General features: G+C 35.6%; 1 protein-coding gene across 7 annotated transcripts in view; it reads right to left on the bottom strand.

The window, feature by feature from the left end:
* The window catches only part of PHF14 (PHD finger protein 14), a 196,711-nt gene that overhangs the window by 123,271 nt on the left and 50,133 nt on the right, over window positions 1–23,307 (bottom strand). For all 7 annotated transcript variants that reach the window (XM_040260573.1, XM_040260571.1, XM_040260570.1 and 4 more), the window contains exons 8-14: window positions 15,917–16,063; window positions 14,852–15,122; window positions 14,449–14,555; window positions 13,248–13,343; window positions 11,331–11,434; window positions 9,270–9,401; window positions 3,757–3,925 (exon numbers count right to left, since the gene is read on the bottom strand). In XM_040260573.1, coding sequence (XP_040116507.1) covers window positions 3,757–3,925; window positions 9,270–9,401; window positions 11,331–11,434; window positions 13,248–13,343; window positions 14,449–14,555; window positions 14,852–15,122; window positions 15,917–16,063 — 1,026 coding nt within the window. The remainder of the gene's footprint in view (window positions 1–3,756; window positions 3,926–9,269; window positions 9,402–11,330; window positions 11,435–13,247; window positions 13,344–14,448; window positions 14,556–14,851; window positions 15,123–15,916; window positions 16,064–23,307) is intronic.

The following is a 23,307-nucleotide window of genomic DNA, read 5'->3' as shown; positions in this document are numbered from 1 at the left end:
AGGATAAGGAAACTAATCAATAAAAATGGAACTTCAATCTATAGCAGCTCTGATCATTTTTTATTTTCAATGGTTCTTGGACAATTCCACAGAGACAGACTTCAAAATAAGAGATTAAAGTTCTGTCCACTTAATTGTACTGTAAAGTCTTTTTTTTTTTTTAAATAAAATCATTCTAACAGAATATCAATTCATATACCCCACAATATGGATTTCTGAAAGATGATGAAATCATTTCACTAGCATGAAAGAACCCCAAACTACTTTTCTAAAAATTGTGCTATCACTATAATCCAATGGAACATAATAAATTTAACAGAAATGGAAACTTAGAGAACAAATGATCATTTGACTGTTTTACTGAGTGAGAGACTATTTTGAAATGAGAAACTGAAGTTTAAGGTCTGTCATGAATCTTCTATGTCACAAGGGTAAAATTTTCTTCAAAATTTTGACAGAATAATATGACTACTGTAAAATGAACTTTTACGCAAAGAAACTAGAGACAAAGAATTTGATGAAAGGCACTGGACTAAACTGGAAAACGTAAAAACTTTCTTATAATTCTAGGCTAAAAAGCACACAGGTAAATTAGAAAAAAAATGGAATCTTGTTTTATCTTACATAACACTGAAATATGGACACACAAATATCACTATAAAATGCACAAAATTTCCCTCTATATGATAACTCCAAAGTTAATGGTAATATCATTCCTAAAGATTTCCTTAAATAATAAAGAAACTAGAAAAAATGTTTCCTAAGAAGATAATCTATGCAAACACAGACATAAGAAGTAATAACAGCTTTTTCTCTAAGATCTTAAGAACAGCTGCAGATAACAGCATCAAAGAGTCACAGAAGAATGTTTTAGAAAGAGAAATAAACAGGCTTAAAGAAATAAAATTATCTCTAGTTCATCATTTCATATTTCATATTTGTGAAATCTAAAAAATGTTTTAAACTAGTGGAAATTATAAGAAAAACTATTTCAAGTTGATCAGTTTAGAGCACCCAAAACTAAATATTTCAATTATCTAAAAGATAACAATTCCCAGATTCACTCCATCAATTTCAAATGAGTCCATAACACAAAACTGAATGAAATAATCTATTTCTCTTAAAATCTTTTAAGTGATTATAATACAGATGGATACTACAGATTAAAAAAAAAAAAACTTTTCAGAAAACTGTTACTGTAAGGGAAAGAAAAAATTAAGACTAAAGCCAAATAGATAACAAAACAGATGAATTTGACAACTATCCCTAAAAGTATATTTACATCTCCCTCCCTGGTGGCTCAGACAATAAAGCATCTGTCTACAACGTGGGAGACCCAGGTTCAATCCCTGGGTCAGGAAGATCCACTGGAGAAGGAAATGGCAATCCACTCCAGTACTATTACCTGGAAAATCCCATGGACGGAGGAGCCTGGTAGGCTGCAGTCCATGGGGTCGCAAAGAGTCGGACACGACTGAGCAACTTCAATTCAATTCAATAGGGGTAGGCAGATTTGTAAAATGTGCCTGCCTTGGCTCAAGGTAAGAAAGTGAAAAATGTCTCCCCTAAGAATTCATAACTGCAAGCCACTGCTCATGGCTTTGGAGCAGAAATTAACAATATTCATGTAGCGGAAGAGGCACACAGGACAAACTTTTATTAAAATGGCCTTAGGCTGGTAGAGCTCCCAGGCACCTGGTAATAACTAACATAAATGTTTTCTGGAAAAAATTTTTAAAACTCTGACCTGAGAGAATTTTTTATAAGAATAGGTTAACAACCTGATAGAAAAGCTGAATAAGATTTGTACATACAACCAACCAAAAATATATAGATGCTCTAAGTCAACTAAGTATTGAGAGAAGTGCAAATAAAATCACTCTCTACTATTTACATATATCACACTGGAAAGCAATATAACACAAGACAAACCAAGTTTGTCAGAAAAAGTAACCTTACTAATTGCTGGTGTAAGTGTAACCTGGTTTGGAAAATATTGCACTTATGCAGCAAAACTGAAGATGCCAATATCCTGTAACTAAGCAAATCCATGCTTTTTTATATACCCTAACTTCTTGTTACCAAGCTGCAGAAGAAATTTAGAATAATATTTAAAGTGAAGTTGTTTATAAAAACGAAAAGACGGAGGGCTTCCCTGGTGGCTCAGAATTCACCTGCAAGTGCAAGAGATACAGATTCGGTCCTTCAACTGGGAAGATCCCACATTCCATGGAGCACCTAGCTTGTGCATCACAACTATTGAGTCTATTCTCTAGAGCCTGGGAACCACAAGCCCAGGCAACAACTGAAGCCTGTGCACTCTAGTGCATGTGCTCTGCAACAGAAAAGCCGTCAGAATGAGAAACCCTCACGCCACTACTAGAGAGTAGCCCCTGCTTGCCACAACTAGAGAAAAGCCCACATAGCAATAAAGACCCAGCATAGCGAAACATAAATAAATAAAATTATGATGTTAAAAAAATGGAAACAAAACTGCCAAACTCTTACTTTGCCAACAAAGGTCTGTCTAGTCAAGGCTATGGTTTTTCCAGTAGTCATGTATGGATGTGAGAGTTGGACTATAAAGAAAGCTGAGCGCCGAAGAATTGATGCTTTTGAACTGTGGTGTTGGAGAAGACTCTTGAGAGTCCCTTGGACTACAAGGAGATCCAACCAGTCCATTCTGAAGGAGATCAGTCCTGGGTGTTCATTGGAAGGACTAATGTTGAAGCTGAAACTCCAATACTTTGGCCACCTGATGCAGAGAGCTGACTCATTTGAAAAGACCCGATGCTGGGAAAGATTGAGGGCAGGAGGAGAAGGGGACGACAGAGGATGAGATGGTTGGATGGCATCACCAACTCAATGGACATGAGTTTGGGTCGGCTCCAGGAGTTGGTGACAGACAGGGAGGCCTGGCACGCTACAGTTAATGAGGTCGCAAAGAGTCGAACATGACTGAGCGACTGAACTGAACTGAACTGAACTGATACCAATCTGTTTTCAATAAAAAATGACATACTGGTGAAAATAAATGAGCTACAATTAACACAGATCAGCATGTATGAATCAAATCAAGGTAAAGTTGGTCAAAGTATCAAATAATGGGAAAAAACCAGTTTGACTCAATTTACGCAAAATTCAAACTGTGCAAAACTATGTATTGCTTATGAACATATACATACACGATGGTGGTAGTTTAGTCACTAAGTCGAGTCAGACCCTTGTGATCCCACCACACTGTAGCCCGCCAGCCTCCTTTGTCTATGGGATTTCCCAGGCAAGAATACGGGAGTGGGTTGCCACTTCCTTCTCCAATATACATACATAAATACATATTAAAAATGGAGTGAATAAGAAACACAAACTTGAGAAAGGAGGTTATCTCTAGACTAAATGGATGGTGAATTGAGTCCTGAGGGATTCAAAGGTGACTTCATAGGTTTTAGTAATGTTCTATCTTTAAAGTGGGTTTGTGAATACAGTGTGAATACAATGGCTCTTCATTATTATTGTGCTTTGTATTGAATATGTAAACTATACATTCTCATGTGTAACTGGTATAGTATTATTTCATAATATAAAACAGTAAAGAAAAGAAAAACCAAAAGCAATATATTAAGAAAAGAAAAACCAAAAGCAATATATTTCTTTCATTGGCTACTGAGTATATGCTTGCCCTTTGTCTTTCTCTCCCTTTAAATTTTGACCTCAGAGTTTTGTAAGGGTTATTATGACTACTAGGGAGTCAATTACCGTGTTTCTTATTGGAATCTTCTTGGGTTCTGGAGGCATATCCTGTGGAACAAATTTCACTGGTTCCTTAATCTGCCTCCTTGACCGTTTGGTCCCATCTGGTAAGGTTTCCATGGCCATCTCTGCTTCCATGTCACTGCTCCCTGCCTGGTCACATTCAGAACACTGCCTACATAAAGAAAAAGATATTATTTCATACATGTATTTTTACCTTCCAGCATTAGCCACGGTTTCTATAAATACAAAACACAGGCATATGTTTAGAATATATGAAAATGTACAGAGGAGCATGTGACCATAGGCATATAATGACCATACATACAGAAAAGCACACACATTCCTTTAAGAGAAACAACAATGCATGTAAAATGTCCAAAGCAATTTCGTGTATCCCTAACAAGTATCATAAAAACACATGTAACACTGCCATATATTTAAGTGAACGAATGTAAGAGAGCCAGAACTGATTAAAAAGATAGTTTCCCTTAGGAAATCGTGATTTTTCCTCAAATGATATACATTGTGACACCAGAAAATCAAAGTCATTCATTGACCAACTCTACTTGTCAAGCTATAATATTCTTGCATCTTAATTAACGGCAAGCTGTGCTAAATATACCAACTAAGAAAATTCTGTAAAAATTCATACCTCTCACTCATTAGCACTGTAATTTAATACCAAATTAGTATTTATTTTAACAGCTTTAAATTTTGAACTCCAATAATGGAATTAAATACAAAGTATCATGTGTGGCTAACACAAATGCACTATTGGTAACATGCAAATTAAAAGTTAAGGTATTACTTTTAATATCTTAAAATTTCCATTTAAGCAAAAATTTTAACACTAAAAAATTTGACCCGCAAGAGTTAATTATCATGTTGTTAAAAACTAAGCACTTTATTCTTTAGATTCATAGATTACCATCAAATAAAAATATTTTTAACATACATGCATTTCTTTGATACGGAAACAAGTATCTTTTTAGAATAAATCACTGGAGGGATTTTTTTGTTTGTTTTTTAAGTGACTTGTTTCCCCTTTTGTTTCTCAGTTTGTAACTATATTCCTTGTCAGAATAATCTCTAGCTTCTCAAGCTCATCACCACCAAAAGGTAATACATTTAGGTGACAAAGAAACTTGCTTTAGAGCACTCAGATAAATAAAAATGTTATGTTCTGAAAACCACAAAACACTGAACAACTCAGAAAAATCTAAAAAATATCTAACTGCTAAGGCAGATATTAATTTCTATTTCAAGACAACTGCCACATGATGCTTGTACATTAAGTCAATACAGATGAAAACACTATTTGCAGCTCTTTGAACAATCTGTTAAAACACTATAGTCCTCATTTTATAAATAGCCTTTAAAATATGAAAAAGCATCTCTGCTACATTAACTGGTACACAAGATCCTAAGAAATAGGATGTTTAAAGTAATAATAATGAAAATTCATGTTAGGAATTTATGCCAAAGGACTACCTTCATACTGAAATACTAAGAGATTTTTCTCAGTTTGCTATATATTCTAAGAGATTTTTCTCAGTTTGCTATATATTCTTGATCCTCAGCACTATACACTCCAACTTATGTTAAGGAGGTTTTTAAATCTTATTATTAAAGGAAAACAATTTCATTGTATATGTGTGCTGTGTGCTTAGGCACTCAGTCACGTCCAACTCTTTGCGATCCCATGGACAGTAGTCCACCAGGCTCCTCTGTCCATGGGGATTCTCCAGGTAAGAATACTGGAGTGGGTTGCCATTTCCTTCTCCAATATACATAAATAAATACATATTAAAAATGGTGTGAAGCCCTTTTCAAAAATCTTTATTATTAAAGAAAAACAATGTCATTGTATAATAATGCTAAAACAAATCCATGATTATAACAAAGTTCCCTGACCCAGGAGACTACCAAACTGGTTTTCAACTTGGACAGGATACTTATTAACACTGCTGATATTCTAATACGTGACAGCAGTTTCTCTTAAATTCTGGTTTCAAAAGCACTCACAAATCACAAGTAATACATTCTACTATAGTTGAAATGAGTTGACCAGTATGACTGCCTCCAGGCAAATTGATAAAAGAGCACTATGAAAAAGAAGGGCTTCTCTCATAACTCAGCTGGTGAAGAGTCCACCTGCAATGTAGGAGACCCCAGTTTGGTTCCTGGGTTGGGAAGATCCACTAGAGAAGGGACAGACTACCCACTCCAGTATTCTTGGGCTTGCCGTATGGCTCAGCTGGTAAACAATCCACCTGCAATGCAGGAGACCTGGGTTCGAGACCTGGGTTCAACCCCTGGGTTGGGAAGATTCCCTGGACAAGGGAAGGCTACAGACTTCAGTATTCTGGCCTGGAGAATTCCATAGACTGTATAGTCCATGGGGTCACAAAGAGTTAGACATGACTGAGAGACTTCCACTTCATTTCATGAAAAAGTAATCATGTGAAAATGGTGAAAGAATGTGAGCATAATAAAATGGACAGACGTAGGTTTATGAAATAAAACAATGAGGTCAGAAAATATGCTTTAATGTATTTGATAAATAAACACCTTTTTGTACAGATCACCATTTAAGACTGGGGTCTAGTCTTTTCTAAAACCAGAAGTTGTGTAAAATTTGTATAAAAAGAATAGGCATGTGCCTTCCAAAGCTCTCTGTGACCTATATTCTTCCTATACAGAATCAATCTATTAGAATTTGAACATCTGTCTTTCTCTTGGACCAAAATTAAGGAAAGAATAAAACTTAGAAGTATCATAAACTTTTATTAAACATCTGTAGTGATTCCACATGCCTAAGTTAATGAAAAAATTCAGAAACGTAAGTCAAATGTTTCTAGATTTACAAAGAATCAGTTCAGTTCATTCGCTCAGTTGTGTCCGATTCTTTGCGACCCCATGAATCGCACCACACCAGGCCTCCCTGTCCATCACCAACTCCTGGAGTTCACTCAGACTCACATCCATCGAGTCAGTGATGCCATTCAGCCATCTCATCCTCTGCCGTCCCCTTCTCCTCCTGCCCCCAATCCCTCCCAGCATCAGAGTCTTTTCCAATGAGTCAACTCTTCGCATGAGGTGGCCAAAGTACTGGAGTTTCAGCTTTAGCATCATTCCTTCCAAAGAAATCCCAGGGCTGATCTCCTTCAGAATGGACTGGTTGGATCTCCTTGCAGTCCAAGGCACTCTCAAGAGTCTTCTCCAATACCACAGTTCAAAAGCATCCATTCTTTGGCGTTCAGCCTTCTTCACAGTCCAACTCTCACATCCATACATGGCCTTAACTAGACGGACCTTAGTCGGCAAAGTAATGTCTCTGCTTTTGAATATACTATCTAGGTCGGTCATAACTTTTCTTCCAAGGAGTAAGCATCTTTTAATTTCATGGCTGCAGTCACCATCTGCAGTGATTTTGGAGCCCAAAATAATAAAGTTTGACACTGTTCCCACTGTTTCCCCATCTATTTCCCATGAAATGATGGGACTGGATGCCATGATACTCGTTTTCTGAATGTTGAGCTTTAAGCCAACATTTTCACTCTCCTCTTTCACTTTCATCAAGAGGCTTTTGAGTTCCTCTTCACTTTCTGCCATAAGGGTGGTGTCATCTGTATATCTGAGGTTACTGATATTTCTCCCAGCAATCTTGATTCCAGCTTGTGTTTCTTACAGTCCAGCATTTCTCATGATGTACTCTGCATAGAAGTTAAATAAGCAGGGTGACAATATACAGCCTTGACATACTCCTTTTCCTATTTGGAACCAGTCTGTTGTTCCATGTCCAGTTCTAACTGTTGCTTCCTGACCTGCATACAGATTTCTCAAGAGGCAGGTCAGGTGGTCTGGTATTACCATCTCTCTCAGAATTTTCCACAGTTTATTGTGACCCACACAGTCAAAGGCTTTGGCATAGTCAATAAAACAGAAATAGATGTTTTTCTGGAACTCTCTTGCTTTTTCCATGATCCAGTGGATGTTGGCAATTTGATTGCTGGTTCCTCTGCCTTTTCTAAAACCAGCTTGAACATCTAGAAGTTCACGGTTCACATATTGCTGAAGCCTGGCTTGGAGAATTTTGAGCATTATTTCACTAGCATGTGAGATGAGTGCAACTGTGTGGTAGTTTGAGCATTCTTTGGCTGCTTTTCTTTGGGATTGGAATGAAAACTGACCTTTTTCAGTCCTGTGGTCACTGCTGAGTTTTCTAAATTTGCTGGCATATTGAGTGCAGCACTTTCACAGCATCATCTTTCAGGATTTGAAACAGCTCAACTGGGATTCCATCACCTCCACTAGCTTTGTTCGTAGTGATGCTTTCTAAGCCTCGCTTGACTTCACATTCCAGGATGTCTTCCTCTAGATGAGTGATCACACCATCATGATTATCTGAGTCGTGAAGATCTTTTTTGTACAGTTCTTCTGTGTATTCTTGCCACCTCTTCTTAATATCTTCTGCTTCTGTTAGGTCCATACCATTTCTGTCCTTTATCGAGCCCATCTTTGCATGAAATGTTCCCTTGGTATCTCTAATTTTCTTGAAGAGATCTCTAGTCTTTCCCATTCTGTTGTTTTCCTCTATTTCTTTGCATTGATCGCCGAAGAAGGCTTTCTTATCTCTTCTTGCTGTTCTCTGGAACTCTGCATTCAGATGCTTATATCTTTCCTTTTCTCCTTTGCTTTTTGCTTCTCTTCTTTTCACAGCTATTTGTAAGGCCTCCCCAGACAGCCATTTTGCTTTTTTGCATTTCTTTTCCATGGGGATGGTCTTGATCTGTCTCCTGTACAATGTCACGAACCTCAGTCCATAGTTCATCAGGCACTCTATCTATCAGATCTAGGCCCTTAAATCTATTTCTCACTTCCACTGTATAATCATAAGGGATTTGATTTAGGTCATACCTGAATGGTGGTTGAATTTAAATATACAACTAGCCAGAAGTAAAGTCTTTGGTGACACTAATTTAGAAACAAAATACTAAACTACATTTAAAGCATGAATATGGAGGTAAATTCTTGATAAAAAACAAAAATAATGAATTTGAAAAAATGTTATAATAAAGAGTTATAAACACACTAAAAAGAATTCATGCCTTAAGAAACCATAGCTAAGATATCAATTAACTTAGCTTCAATTAACTTAAAATTCATTTATCAAAAAAACTGCTACATCTCTATGCATATAATACTGTAATAAACATTTATGTGAAGTATTCTTACCACAAAAAATGATAACTATGTGAGGTGATGAATATGCTAATTAGCTTGACTGTGGTGATTATTTCACAGGGTATACATATATTAAATCATTATGTTGCAAACCTGAAATATACACAACTTTTAAATGCCAATATTATTGGAAAATATTATAAAATATTCAATTAAAAATATACTGAAAACTTTATTATGCATCAAATATGTTCTAACACTTCATCTTATACTGTTGAAACTAAGAGCAACACCAGTTCTAACATATAAATGCTCTTCAGTTTACTTACCAATAACTGTTTTTGGTCTTTCTTGGCATCCTCGTAAGAGGAGGGTCCAGACACCCAAGATGGTAATGGAGTTTACAGGTATCACACAATAAAAGAAGATGCTGATCATGGTTCTTCTTACAAATTCCACAACTTTGATAAAGGCAGCAATAAAGGATTAGAATAATAATTATCATAGTGAATAGTTAATTTATGGTGTATTTTTAAACTTTCAAAATTTAATTGTGATTTAACTTAATATTTCTTTAATTTAAATCAAATACTTTTTTATAACACATATCTTTTTATAATGACAATAATCTAAATACTTTTTTTGAGAATTCGAATAGTTTAGATCTATTATAAATTTAAATTTTGCTGGAGTCAAACTATTCAGAGAAGGGCATATGTTAGGTATTTATTCTAACATCATCTTAATTTGAATTTTTACTTAAAAGCCCATGTAACATCAGACCAAATTTTCTCTAGGAACAAATTATTAAACAAAAATAGTTTTCAATTTTCTACCTCTCTAAAACTGCAAAGAAATTACTTTACAAACGAAATTCTGTTTATTTTCTACCATTAACTGTAAATCTTTCAAAGAACCTTCAACATGTAAATAAGCTACATATGTTAAGTCTTTTTACAGAATCAGACTTTGAGTCTTAAAAATATACCAATTGATATTTATTATAAAGAACTGGAAGTTTTATTATTATTGTTACTGTTGTTTTAGATTTTTGATTGTTCTTAAGAAATCTAACTTTTCTTGTGCAAAAGGTCAACTACTCCTGAGAGCACAAACACAATGATCTACAAATCCAGGGTGTACTTATATTAGGAATCTGAAGGGTGAGGAAAAAGTTGTTGAGAACCTAAAAAAGCCATACGTATACAGAAACAGCAATGATGTTTGAATTTTAAATAACCTTAGGAAAAAAAATCAAATATACACGTATACAACAAAGACCAATCAATACTTGGTCTCAAAGTTGCTCAGAGTAAAAATGAAAAATTACTAAACTGTATCCTGAAACAAAAATGAGCTGTAGTGATGAAAAGTCAGAAGTATAAGTGATAAGGCTGACTGTTTCAAATGAAACCATTTTATCTGGAAAAGCTAGACTGTGACAGTGCTAGTCTTCATCAAGTACAGTATAGACACTAGCAAGCTTGTCCCACATTTCAGGGAAGTTAATTGCTACCACCTATGGAGAAAGCCTCCAAGCTAGAAGAGAAAGTAGTTATTGAGACTGATATTGTTGCTATTTCTGAGAAAGAAAGAGGTTGTAGAGAGTATGTATACATTTAGATAAGCGTATTTACTTGCGTGTGTGAACAGATACATTTGTGTGTGTATGGATACACACAAACATACTTGCATCTTCTAAACTTTTCTCAATTAGTTTCATCAGCTACACGAAAAATAAGTAAGATCCAAACCTACTGGTATAGAAAGAAATCTTAATAACTATATAAAACTGTTACAATGGTGAACACTGTAAAATACTGAGCCAAAAAAAAAAGAGAACAAAAATATTTGGGGAAATGAAATTACTACAACTGAGCACAGAGAATAAAAAAATGTAGACAGATTCAAATCTAAAACTCATTATCCACCACTACCACTGTACAAAGGCAGTAATTCAAACTATAATATCCAACACTATCTAAAAACACATGTAAACCTCTAAAACTCACTCAAGCAAAATAAAATATAAATGTCCATTTATCTAACACACTGTTTTAACTATTTAAGAAAATAATCATGTACATTACTTAAAAGTCACTTTCCAGTTCTCTAAAGAGGAGTTTCCATGGAGCTTGTGCACATATAACCCCAGTTACTTAAAGTATACAAAAAATGATTTATCATTAAAAGAGGAGCAACTCTATCCTATCATCATTCAGTCTGGAAAGTATTTTTGATGAAGGTATTAATAAAATGAACTTCAAACACATTTAACTTTAAATTCTGATATAAACATAATTCATTCACAAATATTTAAAGTATCTTGCTACCAAAAAGTATTCATTTAAAAATACACTATATTAATCTGTTAAAATTTCATTACTTGCCTATAAAGTACTGCAGGAAGAGTAGATGCCTTTTGTGTGCCCCCTTCTTTTTTACTTGGTTTTCTCTCCTTGGGTGCTCGCAAAATTGCCGGTATGTTCAACTTCTATTGATTTGAACAAATGCAGTTTATTTTGTTTTCAAAGAAAAAACATAAAGCAGCATTTTTCTTTATGTGCCGTTCAAGTCAACTAATATGCTAGGATCATGAGGGGGAAATGTTTTACAAGCTTTTACACTGGCAAAAAGGACTGAAGTGAGTTTTTGTCTCATAGTCACTGCTGTGAGAAGCCTATAATTACATACTTTCATCAATTTTCTCTGGACCACTAAAACATTGTGAAAATTAAACTTCTACTTTAGCTTTAAAAGTGAAAGACAAGGGCAAGAATTCAAGAACTTGGAAAAAAAAAAAAGAACACGACAAAAAGAATATTGAGGCCGTTTATTTTCTTAAACACCACAGCTACACTGATGCTCCAAAGGTTAATTAGAAAAATTATCTTATTGGACCAAACTCTTCACAAAGCGAATTAGATTCTCTTTGGGTTTCTACTAATCTGTAGTATACTGGCTTCTCAGACAGCAACCATCTATCAAAGTCATTTCTCAGTGGCCCAGTGGGCCAGCATCAATTTAACCAACTGGAAAAAAGTGTCCTGCAAGTGGTACAAACGAATTCTACTTCTCCTGTGTATTTTAGATTTGCACACAGAAATGCATGTGCTTCTGTTTCAAGTGATTTAATAAATTAAAATGCTCTTTCATAACTTATACTAAATAGATTCTTATGAGACAAACTTGCAAATCAGGCCAAAAGATAATGCTAGCTTGCCAAATAAACTAATAGGCTTGCATTCAATATTAATTTCACTAAATATAAAATGTAAAACACTATAATCTTCCAAATATTCACCAACAGCCTATCAATAGAAATGAAGGTCAACTGTGCCTATGTAACTACTCATTCTCACTTCTTAGGTTATTCATTATACTATATGCCACATACACCCTGTTCACAAAAGAAGCATCTTCAAAGCTAGCATGGCACAATACATATCAGTATGTATTACTTTCTAAAATAATGTGTCTACACAAACTATATAATGAATTTGGCTCTTTATAAAACTTTAAAATAAGTAACACAAAAAATATCTGTTCTTTAAAAACCTTCCTTCACAAATAAAACTATTTCCATAGTGAAAAGACCACAGCGAGTCTCCATCATCCTTAAAGAAATAACTGAAATTATTCAAATGAAGTATTAATTTAAGAATTAAATACACAGTACTAAAAAAAGCATTCAAAGAAATCCATTTGGCAATGATTGTTCTTTTCATTACCAAGAACTTTAATAGGCTCAATATGTTCAAGGATAAAGTAATTTCTTTCATAATTAAAATAAAACTAATGAAGGGAAAAACTACACTTTAACATTAAATTTCAAAAACCATTTCTTGTAAGTTCAAAACCCATCAACATGAAAATAAATCCAGTTTTCCTTTTACATTTCCCCCATTAAAACAACAACAACAACTAATTATAGCACAAGAATAGGACAGAGGAAATGTGGCAAGGAATCTAAAACTGCTACGTAGAGGTAGAAGAATATGGTAGGAGTAACTCATGCTTCAAATCTTAGCTTCATCACAAATGACAGGTCAATCAGTTAGAGCAAATGAAAAAATTTTACAAACAAGATAGCTGTTAAAACAACCATATTAAGCTACAGGTTCTCAGTAGGCAGCTTGCAAAGCTCTAGATGCATTTCAGGCAGAAACCATTATCCCAGAGGATTAGCTGGCCCTGATTAAACAGAATTCTTCAGTTAGTGAAGTGACAGTTGTATTAGAGATCCAATCTTTGAAATCATACAGAAAGCAAGAAGAGAAGGAGAGAGCAATTGGAAAGAAACTAACCTGCCCTGTGATTCTGCCTAGTAAGGCCCATATTCCTTGTCCTTCGCTTCGAAGTTTTCCATTCATGTTTTGTAGTTCTTCCAAAGATTCACAGAGCTATAATGCAAACAATTCAAATTAGTAGACCATTACAATATTCAGTAACATATCTGAAAATATAATTTATCAATGTCCAAAATATCTACATTTCTATTCCACATATATTTAATACATTCAAGTCCCAATACACTGAAAAATGAAAGTCTCCAACTATTTAAGAAGCACCAACAAAAAGTAAACATTTTATGTTAGCATTTTACTAATAATGATACTTACATATTCTATTATAGTTTACTATATAATTTCACAGACACACTAATTAACCCTTATGCGTGTATCAAGGTACACTCTCACCATTTGTCCAATATGAAAATGATATCTATCAATAAGTCAATACCAGGGACGTCCCTGTGGTCCAGTGGTTAAGAACCTGCCTTTCAATGAAGGGGATGCAGATTTGATCTCTGGTTGGGGAATTAAGATCTTACATGCCTCAAGTCAAGTGAGCCTGAGCTCTGCAACTAGAGAAGCGCACAGGCCGCATTACTGAGCCCTCGCACCACAATGATGACCCAGCACAGTCAAAAGAAAAAAAAAGTCAATCCAGACTTTGCTCATGTTACTTATTATCTCACATTTAGTCACAGCTTGTTTTTATACATTTCTTCATGAACTTCTTCATCTTTAGAATGAAGACATAAAAGAGAAATTTTAATCGAGAAATTTTTATCAAAAGTAACAAAACAATTTAAGAAAAACAGTAATTCAAAAGTAAGTTTCAAAGTTTTCTATAACTTAGAAAGATAAATGGAGTCAGACTTGGGCCTCAAACCCCAACTCTATGCCTTGACTACCTTTGTGAACCTGGGCAAACTACTTCACCTATTTAGGATTCAGTTTACGCTTCTGAAAAAGGGAGCAGTAATCATAAGCCACATTATAAAGCTGAAGTGAGAATGAGATGAGTTAACACAAGTAAAAATGCTCAAAACTGTGCCTGGCACATAGAAAGTACTCAGTGTTAGTGACAGTAATGAAGATAACGAGGGGTCGGAATTACAAACAAGTCGTAGAAACTCCCGAGGAATTTCAAAATGAAACATAAATTAAAAATCACAAAAGAAATCAATAAGATGTAATTACATTACGTTGTTTGTTTTACCTTATTATATTCCACATGAAGCTTTTCTTGTTCATTCTCTAATTTATCCTTTATATTCTTTTGTTCAGCCATATTCTCCTGAATTTGAATCATGCGCATATTTCTCTCTAGTTAAATTAAAATATCCAATTTTAGTTTAGAAGAAAATAAAAGCTGATATACAAAATACACAAAGGAAGAAGCTAGCCATAGATGATCACATGGATAAACCTAGACACTTTTAACTCTACTCACAAATGCATTAAATTAGCATTTTGCAATAATCCACAAATTATTAGGAAAATAAACATATCTGATATATGTAGCAAGACTAGTAAATTTCTAAACATTGACAGTGGATCAAATATTTCTATTGGCAAACTGTTCTCAATGAAAACGTGCATGCATCAGGGCCTCTACTGACCGAAATAATAATTCACAAAATCAGCAGTGAGAGCAGGTTGCTTATGCTTTCTCCTTCCATCCACACTAGAACTAGTATCTGAATTGTCCACTGGGAAGATATCTGTACTGATCCCCATTAGTTCTGCTTTCCGCATTAGTTTGCGAATGGCTGAAGCACTGCTAGTGAGTGGTCTGGGCAATTTCTCCCTCGGAACCCAGGCCTGGGGCCTGGTGGATCGAGCTAGTTCTGCTTTGGCGCGATACTGCTGAAGCCGGGCATTGATCCTTGCCTATAAAAGAAATGCATACAAATTTTAAAAGATATTAAAATGGAACATACTTATGATTTTTATTTCCACTCTTAGCAAGAGTAAGGATGATCAGAAGTTCCTCTATTGGGGCAAATTATATCTATCTACAGTCCTTAATATCCTCAGCATTATTCTTGGGTTACGATAAATTAGGTCTACCCCTAGTTAACAACTGCCCTAGCCTATGATTAGTTGTCAAAAACTAGTATAATCAAGCTGAAATTTCTCTTCTCAACTAGCCTTACTAGTCTTCATAAATTTACTTAATTTACATACAAATATATTTCATGACAGGCAAACTAATCAAAGTCTTTGCACATATGAATCTTAGAACAGACTGAAAAAAAGATGTGGTCAACATATTGCACTGATAGAATAATTTCCTCTAAGCCACATTCTTTAATGTATTAGAAACATGTTTTATAAATGACTGCTTTGTTGAGACTCGATGATGAATAATGTATTCAACCACAAACTATACTCTCCATTTACCTTAATGACAGTCCACTTTCTAGGTAATTTCACAATTACACTAACCAAATTTCACAATTATACATCATATATCAAAGACACATGAGATCTTAAATTTCTAACTTCTTTTTTTTTAGCCAGGTTGTACAGCTTGTGGGATCTTAGCTCTGTTACCAGGGATCAAACTGGAGCCCTTAGCAGTAAGAGCGCAGAGTCCTAACCACTGAACCACCAGGGAATTCCCTGAAATCTATATATACCCTTGAAAGAAAAAAACAAGAGTTTTGGAATGAATCTCATACCTGTGCTTCTGGTGATAACTGCTTCTCTCTCTCTTGTAAAGACATTTTACAGTAGGACTGTAGAGCCAAGTAGTTTTTTCTCTTCCACTTTCTGTCTAACCTATCTGCATGTTGCTTACAATAAGCAAAAAATGGATCTGCTATATCCTATATAAAAAAACAGAGGGGGGGGGAATGAACACTTTTACTCCAAAGGGCCATAAGAGATAATATTAAAAAGCCATAAGAGATAATATTTCCTTTTTGAAGACTATACCACAGTGCTGGTTATTCCTAAAAATAAACCACAAAATTAAGTTTTATACATAATGATAAAGTCGCTGCTTTAGGAACTTAATCCTGTATACCAAATTCAAATTAACAATTTTTTTTTCTTTATACGGCCTTGTGGATTTAAAAAATACTGAAATCAAAACTTAGGTATAACATTAAGTTATAATTGTTACCTAAAAAAGAAAAAAATCACGGTTTAAAACAAATAAGATATTAATAGGCATAGGTAGAAACCATCATTAAAGTTATCAATACATAGATTAATATTATAAAACAACAATATATCTAGAAAATATAGGACTAGTCAACAATAGGGCATTTCTAACTGACAAGAAATGCACAGGCAAACTCTACCTGGGATAAATCTAGATTAAGAAGGCCAGGCCTTATGCATGGGGAGTGCAGGGAAGAATGGATACACGTATATGTATGGCTGTGTCCCTTCACTGTTTACCAGAGACTATCACAATATTGTTTGTTAATCAGCCATACCCTAATACAAAATAAGATGTTTAAAAAAAAAAAAAGGCCAGGCCTTGTCAATAAAACACCTCAGATATGCTCTTTAACTCTTTACAAAATTCTAAAACCTCAAATGGAAACACAGCTCTTTCACAGTCTTATTTTATGGTACTACCTTAATGGGTACATATTCATAAATAATAGGATACAAAAACATAAAAGGAAATCTACTATCAAAAATAGGAAAAAAATTGTAAATATGTAGGCAAAAAAATGCATTCTGCAATGTGACTGCCAGCAAAGTAACAAGTAGTTCATTCTTCAGGTCTGTCCCAAAGAGAAAAACAGATAAGCTGCCCATACGGTTTTTACCGAAGCTACGTTAGAGTCTCTTAGTAAGGTGGGGTTTTACAACCCAGCGAGAACTGATGATGCTAACAAAAGAAGAAACAAATGAAAAGTACAAAAAGAATAATCATCATATAGTAAAACCAAAGTGTCCTTAACATTAAAAACAGCAAAGTATATAATGCAATTTTCTAGTATGATATCTTCAGATGTTACAATATAGCACTGTGAATATTGTAATTAGAGAATCTGGACATATAAAAACCTGGACATAAAACCTGGCCCCACCAATTAAAGATTTTTGTGGCTTTAAACAAGTTGCTAATTATCTCTGGGTCTCTGTTAACTCATTAACAAAACAGGTTTAATAATAATTACTTCATATAGGTACAGAAATAAATTTTAAAAATGTAGACAGGAGATTGGATTCTCTCTCTCTCTCTCTCTCTCTCATTCACACTCACACACAGCTGCTTTCTCACAATGTGCTCTACACATCCTGGCAATAGAAGAGAGAAAGTGGAAATAAAGAATATATTGAACTATAGTCAAAATGATCTCAAGAACCATTCTACTGTCTTATAGTAGGTAATGTTGAAATTGAGTTATCAGAGATAGGATTCATGCTTGCATAGGTCAGTTAAGCATTAGAACCACGACTCTGACTTGGTAAAAAGACCAGTCATCTCTGGTCAAAAACATATATGAAAAGGATGAAGTAGTCCAAGTAATTTTTCTTTTGTGTCGTGACTTGGGATTGGGGACAATAATTCCTAAATCTAAGGCTATCAAGACCAAGGGATTAATCTTGTTTAGAAAATGAAACAGATATACCAAGCAACCACTATCCATTAACATCTATCCTCCCCTTTTTCCCCTTAGTACTAGAATCTTCTGAGTTTCTACTGGATACATGATGACCTTGCTAGAAAATTTCTACTGAAGACCCTCAGCAGCTGAGTATGGCCATGTGATAAGTTCTAGCCAATGAAGTTTATGACTTCTTAATTTCATAATTAAAGACCTTGACCCTTGAAATGAAATATCTACTCTTCACCTTCTTTTCCTTCTTACCAATGGAGTACAACCCAGGCAAGGTGATGATAAACCATCTCTGACAATGTGAGAAAGTACAACAAACTAAAGGAATACGAAGCAATAAGTAAGAGGCACCTGGTCCCTGGAACCAAACTCCCCTGAAAATAAAATCAATCTGGAATCATAGAAGAATTTAACATCTTCCTTGTTCAAGTTACTGGCTATTTAGTTTTATTAAACCATTCCAAATAGTGTGCTAATTAATAATCTGGTTGACTTGGAATATCCCCTCAACTAGCCTAGAGGAACTTTCAAGATCCTATTCCCAGTAGAAAATAAAAGGGAAAAAAATTTTCTAAATATTTACCATGTACCAGGCATAGCGCCTGTTTTCAGACTATCTCATTTATCTCTTATCACTACCCCATGAGGTGAGTTCTATTATTTTAATATCAACTCTATGGATAGAAAACTGAAAAAAAGAGAGACTAAGTTGCTGACCGAAGATCCACTGCTAGTAAGTAAAAGCTGTCTTTTTCAACCAATGTCTGTCATCAGATTTACTTAAGGATGTTTCCAAATAGAAACGACAAAAGCCCAACTCTGGAGATGTGTCTCAGTAGGTCTAAGGCAAAGAGTTCTGAATGTGAATGCCTTGAGAAACAGTTCCAGTAAACATAAATGAGTAAAAGGATGTAAAGAGGCTGGGAAATTATAAGACAAAAATAATGATGGAAGTGGGGGGAAAAGCGGAATGTGGGGTAAATGGTGGGGAACTGTGGCAAACTGGAATACCCCATCAACTCAAGTTATCTTTTGACTGCACTATTCTTATCAAACAAAATGTATCTACAGGTCACATTTAGCTTGTGGACCTCTGAATTTCGTGATTTGTTCTAGAAGCTGAAAACCAAAACAATTTTTTCCAAACAAAGCTCCCTGACTAATACTGATTCAACAGTTCAAACGACTATAAGCTGAAAGAAACTATTAGGAAGCTTTGTACATTGAGAACCAACTGGCACTTGTAAAAATGGAATATTTTTAAGAAAAGTAGAGAGGCTTTATTGGTATCTGCATAAAATTGTTTATTGAAATCAGAAAAGTGTAAATACATCATGAGTTAGGAGCATAACATGTTTATCTTCTCAGATACAACACCATCTTTCCCACCTCACCTCAGCCATTTAATTCCTGACTGTACCTATGATTGAACTTTTTCCATTAATACAATTCCTCAAGTATTCTCTGAGCATCATCTTGTATCTTTCCTGATCACTTCTTTTCAGACTCAACTAAGTTTTTAATACTTTTCAGATCTCCACTGTACAGACTTTTATCCTCTGACTGCCCCAGAGCCCATGCATATGATTGCCCTCTTTACCTGATTATTTCAAGGCCCATCTATTAATTACTTGTTTGCAAGGTGCAGTCCTCTCTTCACTTGTTCCTCTTTTCCTCATCTAGCTTCATTTGACAAACCTAAAGCACAGGTAAATCCAACTCTTCCCCTATTTTAACCTGCATCAGAGCAGCTGAACATATTCCCAAATTAATTTCCATTCCATTTTTATAGATAATCACTGAACAGCTTCATCTCTAAAACTTTCAGTATCTCCTCTCTATTCTTAACTTGCCAATGATGGTCTTATTTATTTCACTGGAGAGGTTTCGAAGAGAGGAGAAAAGCAATTAAATGAAAACTTCCACAACCTCCAGTCACTGCATACCTCAACCTATCTGCATGTCTACACATATCCTCTGACTAATCTCCTGTTACTGGGGATAAACTGCCCAATGTTCCTAAGGTTGACCTTCGGTTGCTGTTAATTCACCCCATCTTCCCTCCAGCAATTCTACCTCTTGCACACTTTTTCTCTCTACTGGCATACTAAAAACACTGTAATATCCTTTAAAAATACTTAAAAGACATTCCTTGGGCTCTCATTTGTAGTTCACTTCAAAGTCCCCCTTAAAAGGAAAAATCTAAAGCCCTGCCCACATTAGCTGTCTTCAATTCTGTTCCATTCCTAAATTTTCAACTACTCTCAACTTCTCTAATAGCTCCTCTCAAGTGAAACTGACCTTCATTTTGACAAATCCAATGGTCATTTCTCAGTCTTAACCTTATTCCTTTGACACAACTTGTTGACCCTCTCTTTGAAACACTTGTCTTAGTTGTTTTTTTTTAACCTCACTAATGACTCTGCCTCAGACTCCTTGGTAGATTCCTCATCTTCCCAGATTTCAATGCTGTTGAATGCTGAGGTAGCCCTATGACTGTCATCAGAACTCTTCCCATCTCCTTCTCCTCTTATACTCCAGGTAATTTCACCTAGCCATCTCACCATATATACTATCTATACCCTGACACTCCCAAATCTGTATCTTTAGCCTTGATTGCTTCCCTAAACTTCAGATTCTGATAGTCAACTACCTACCTGATGTCTCCACTTACGGGCCTAATAGGCATTTTGAACTCAACATGTCCAAAACTGTCCTCAATTTCCTTCTCTCCTGCAATAAATCTGCTCTTCCTGCAGTCTTTTCTACCTCAGTAAACCATAACTCCACTCTACTAGAAGCTCCACAAAAGCCTCTTGATGAAAGTGAAAGAGGAAAGTGAAAAAGCTGACTTAAAACTCAACATTTGAAAAACTAAGATCATGGCATTCTGTCCCATCACTTTGTGGCAAATAGATGGAAAAACAATGGAAACAGTGACAGACTTTACATTCTTGGGCTCCAAAATCACTGCAGATGGTGACTGCAGCCATGAAATTAAAAGATGGTTGCTCCCTGGAAGAAAAGTTATGACAAACCTAGATAGCATATTAAAAAGCAGAGACAGTACTTTACTGACAAAGGTCCGTCTAGTCAAAGCTATTGTTTTTCCAGTAGTCATATACAGATGCGAGAGTTGGACTATAAAGAAAGCTGAGCGCCGAAGAATTGATGCTTTTGAACTGTGGTGTTGGCAAAGACTTTTGAGAGTCCCTTGGACAGCAAGGAGATCAAACCAGTCAAACCTAAAGGAAACCAGTCCTGATTATTCATTGGAAGGACTGATGCTGAAATTGAAGCTCCAATACTTTGGCCACCTGATGCGAAGAGCTGACTAATTGGAAAAGACTCTGATGCTGGGAAAAATTGAAAGCAGGAGAAGGGGACAACAGAAGAGGAGATGGTTGGATTGTATCACCGACTTGATGGACACGAGTTTGAGCAAGCTCCAGGAGTTGGTGACGGACAGGGAAGCGTGGCGTGCTGCATTCTCTGGTTGTCACAAAGAGTCAGACATGACTGAGCAACTGAACTAGAAGTTCAGGCTAAAGAGAAATCACCCTTTTCCTCTCTCTTTCTGTTTACTCCACAATCTCTCAACAGATATCTATAAAATCTATCATTTCTTATTACCTCTATCCTTAAAACCCTAAACCATTCTATTTTTTCTCCCTACTTTCACCGTCGCCTCTCTATAATCTACACAGAATACAATCATCAGGGTCGTCCTTCTAAACATCAGTCGACTCACATGTTCTCTATGCAAATCTGATAGCTTTCCCTCTCACTCAAGAGTGCAAATCCAAAGTCATCCTCATGTTCTTCCAGTCCCTACGTGATGTAACTGCCTGCTGCCTCTATGACCTCCTTGCTCTCCTCTTACCAAACACCAGCCCCCACCCCTGTATCAGCCATACCAGTTCTTCTTGGTCCTCAAACCAAGCATGTTTTTACCTCAGAGCCCCTACGTTCTGTGCCCCCTGCCTGTAACGTTCTCCTCTCAAATAAACATAAGTTCCCTACCATTTTCCTTACATTTTTTCCACAAAATGTCACGTTCTTAGAGAGCCCACCTCTGATCTCCCCATATAAAATAGTACTGTCCTACTTCCCTTACTCCCTACATACTTTATCCTGCTTTGTATTTCTTCATAATACTTATCACAACATAGCAGTGAGCTCAGGATAAACCCTTAAGTCTGGGTGAGAGAGAAGTGATTACTCGTTTGTCTCAAAAGTATTGGTGTTTTCTGGTAAACTTTTTCACTATCTGTCCTCTCCCAATCTGCCAGTCAAATGTAAACTACCTTAACAACAGTTTATTTTGTTCAGTGTTAATCTCCATAGGCTCCACAGCAAAGCCTAATACGCAGTAGCTCAATGTATCTGTTGAATAAATATGCTGAATGAATGACAGTAAAAAGCATTACTCTGTAATCCTTAAGTAGTTCAAAGGTAAGAGACAGATAGGCCAAGAAGGTCCACTGAAGTTTCTGATTCGTCTAGGGAATCTTATTTCTGTATTTACAGCACTTCTTGTCCATCAGAGGCACCTGTGACATCTTTTAATGTTGTCTTGAAAGACTCTTTAACGTTTCATTGTGTTTACTATCTAACCCCATCTACGTGACTTAAAGCTATTTTTATGCTCCCTGACAAACTCCTCCACCCCCAAACCCAGAGTTTATAGTGTCTTGCACATATGCACAGGCCCTCAATCATGACTGACTGATGTTAACTGAGTACTATGAAGTTATGTTTGAATATAAATTTCACTGTTTGTAAACAAAAGTTTAGGTCACCCCTTAACAAAACAACTCAGTTTTAGAACATGAATTCAATAAGGACTTACTCCTGATAGTCACATTCCACAAATGCTTGTTGAGTTATATAATTCAGCCCTCAACAGTGATGCCTTTGCAAACACTACACAATTAACTATTTAACATACAGTTTTAGTTTACTTTTTAAGGAGTCTTGTACTCAAGTCTAAAACTCCCAAAGATGAAGACCAAAGGATAAAAACAATAAATCTAATCAAGATTTCTTAATTTCTTGAATCTAGTACTTGAAATTTCTAGAACCTTTTACAGATGAAAAATTTTCATGCACATGCAATGCCCAAATGCTTGAGAAGGAAATGGTAACCCACTGCAGTGTTCTTGCCTGAAGAATTCCATAGACGGAGGAGACTGGTGGGCTATGGTCCATGGGGTCGCAAAGAGCTGGACACAATTGAGTGACTAACACTACACTAATGCACAAATGACTAGTGTCTAGATACCAAAAAAGAAAAACTTGACAATGTACATATTTTCTGAACCATAAACAAAACCATACATACAGCTGTTTAGTACCCTCTCCTATAAAAACTAAAAGTAACCAACTTAATTTTATTGAGATCTTATTCTAGCTGTTGCTTTTGCTGCTAAGTCGCTTCAGTTGTGTCCGACTCTGTGCAACCCCAGAGATGGCAGCCCACCAGG

The sequence above is a fragment of the Oryx dammah genome, unplaced genomic scaffold (assembly GCF_014754425.2).
Source record: "Oryx dammah isolate SB20612 unplaced genomic scaffold, SCBI_Odam_1.1 HiC_scaffold_18, whole genome shotgun sequence".
Classification (NCBI taxonomy): Eukaryota; Metazoa; Chordata; class Mammalia; order Artiodactyla; family Bovidae; genus Oryx; species Oryx dammah.
Note: the sequence above shows the minus strand (reverse complement) of the source record. Positions and strands in the feature narration are given on the sequence as shown.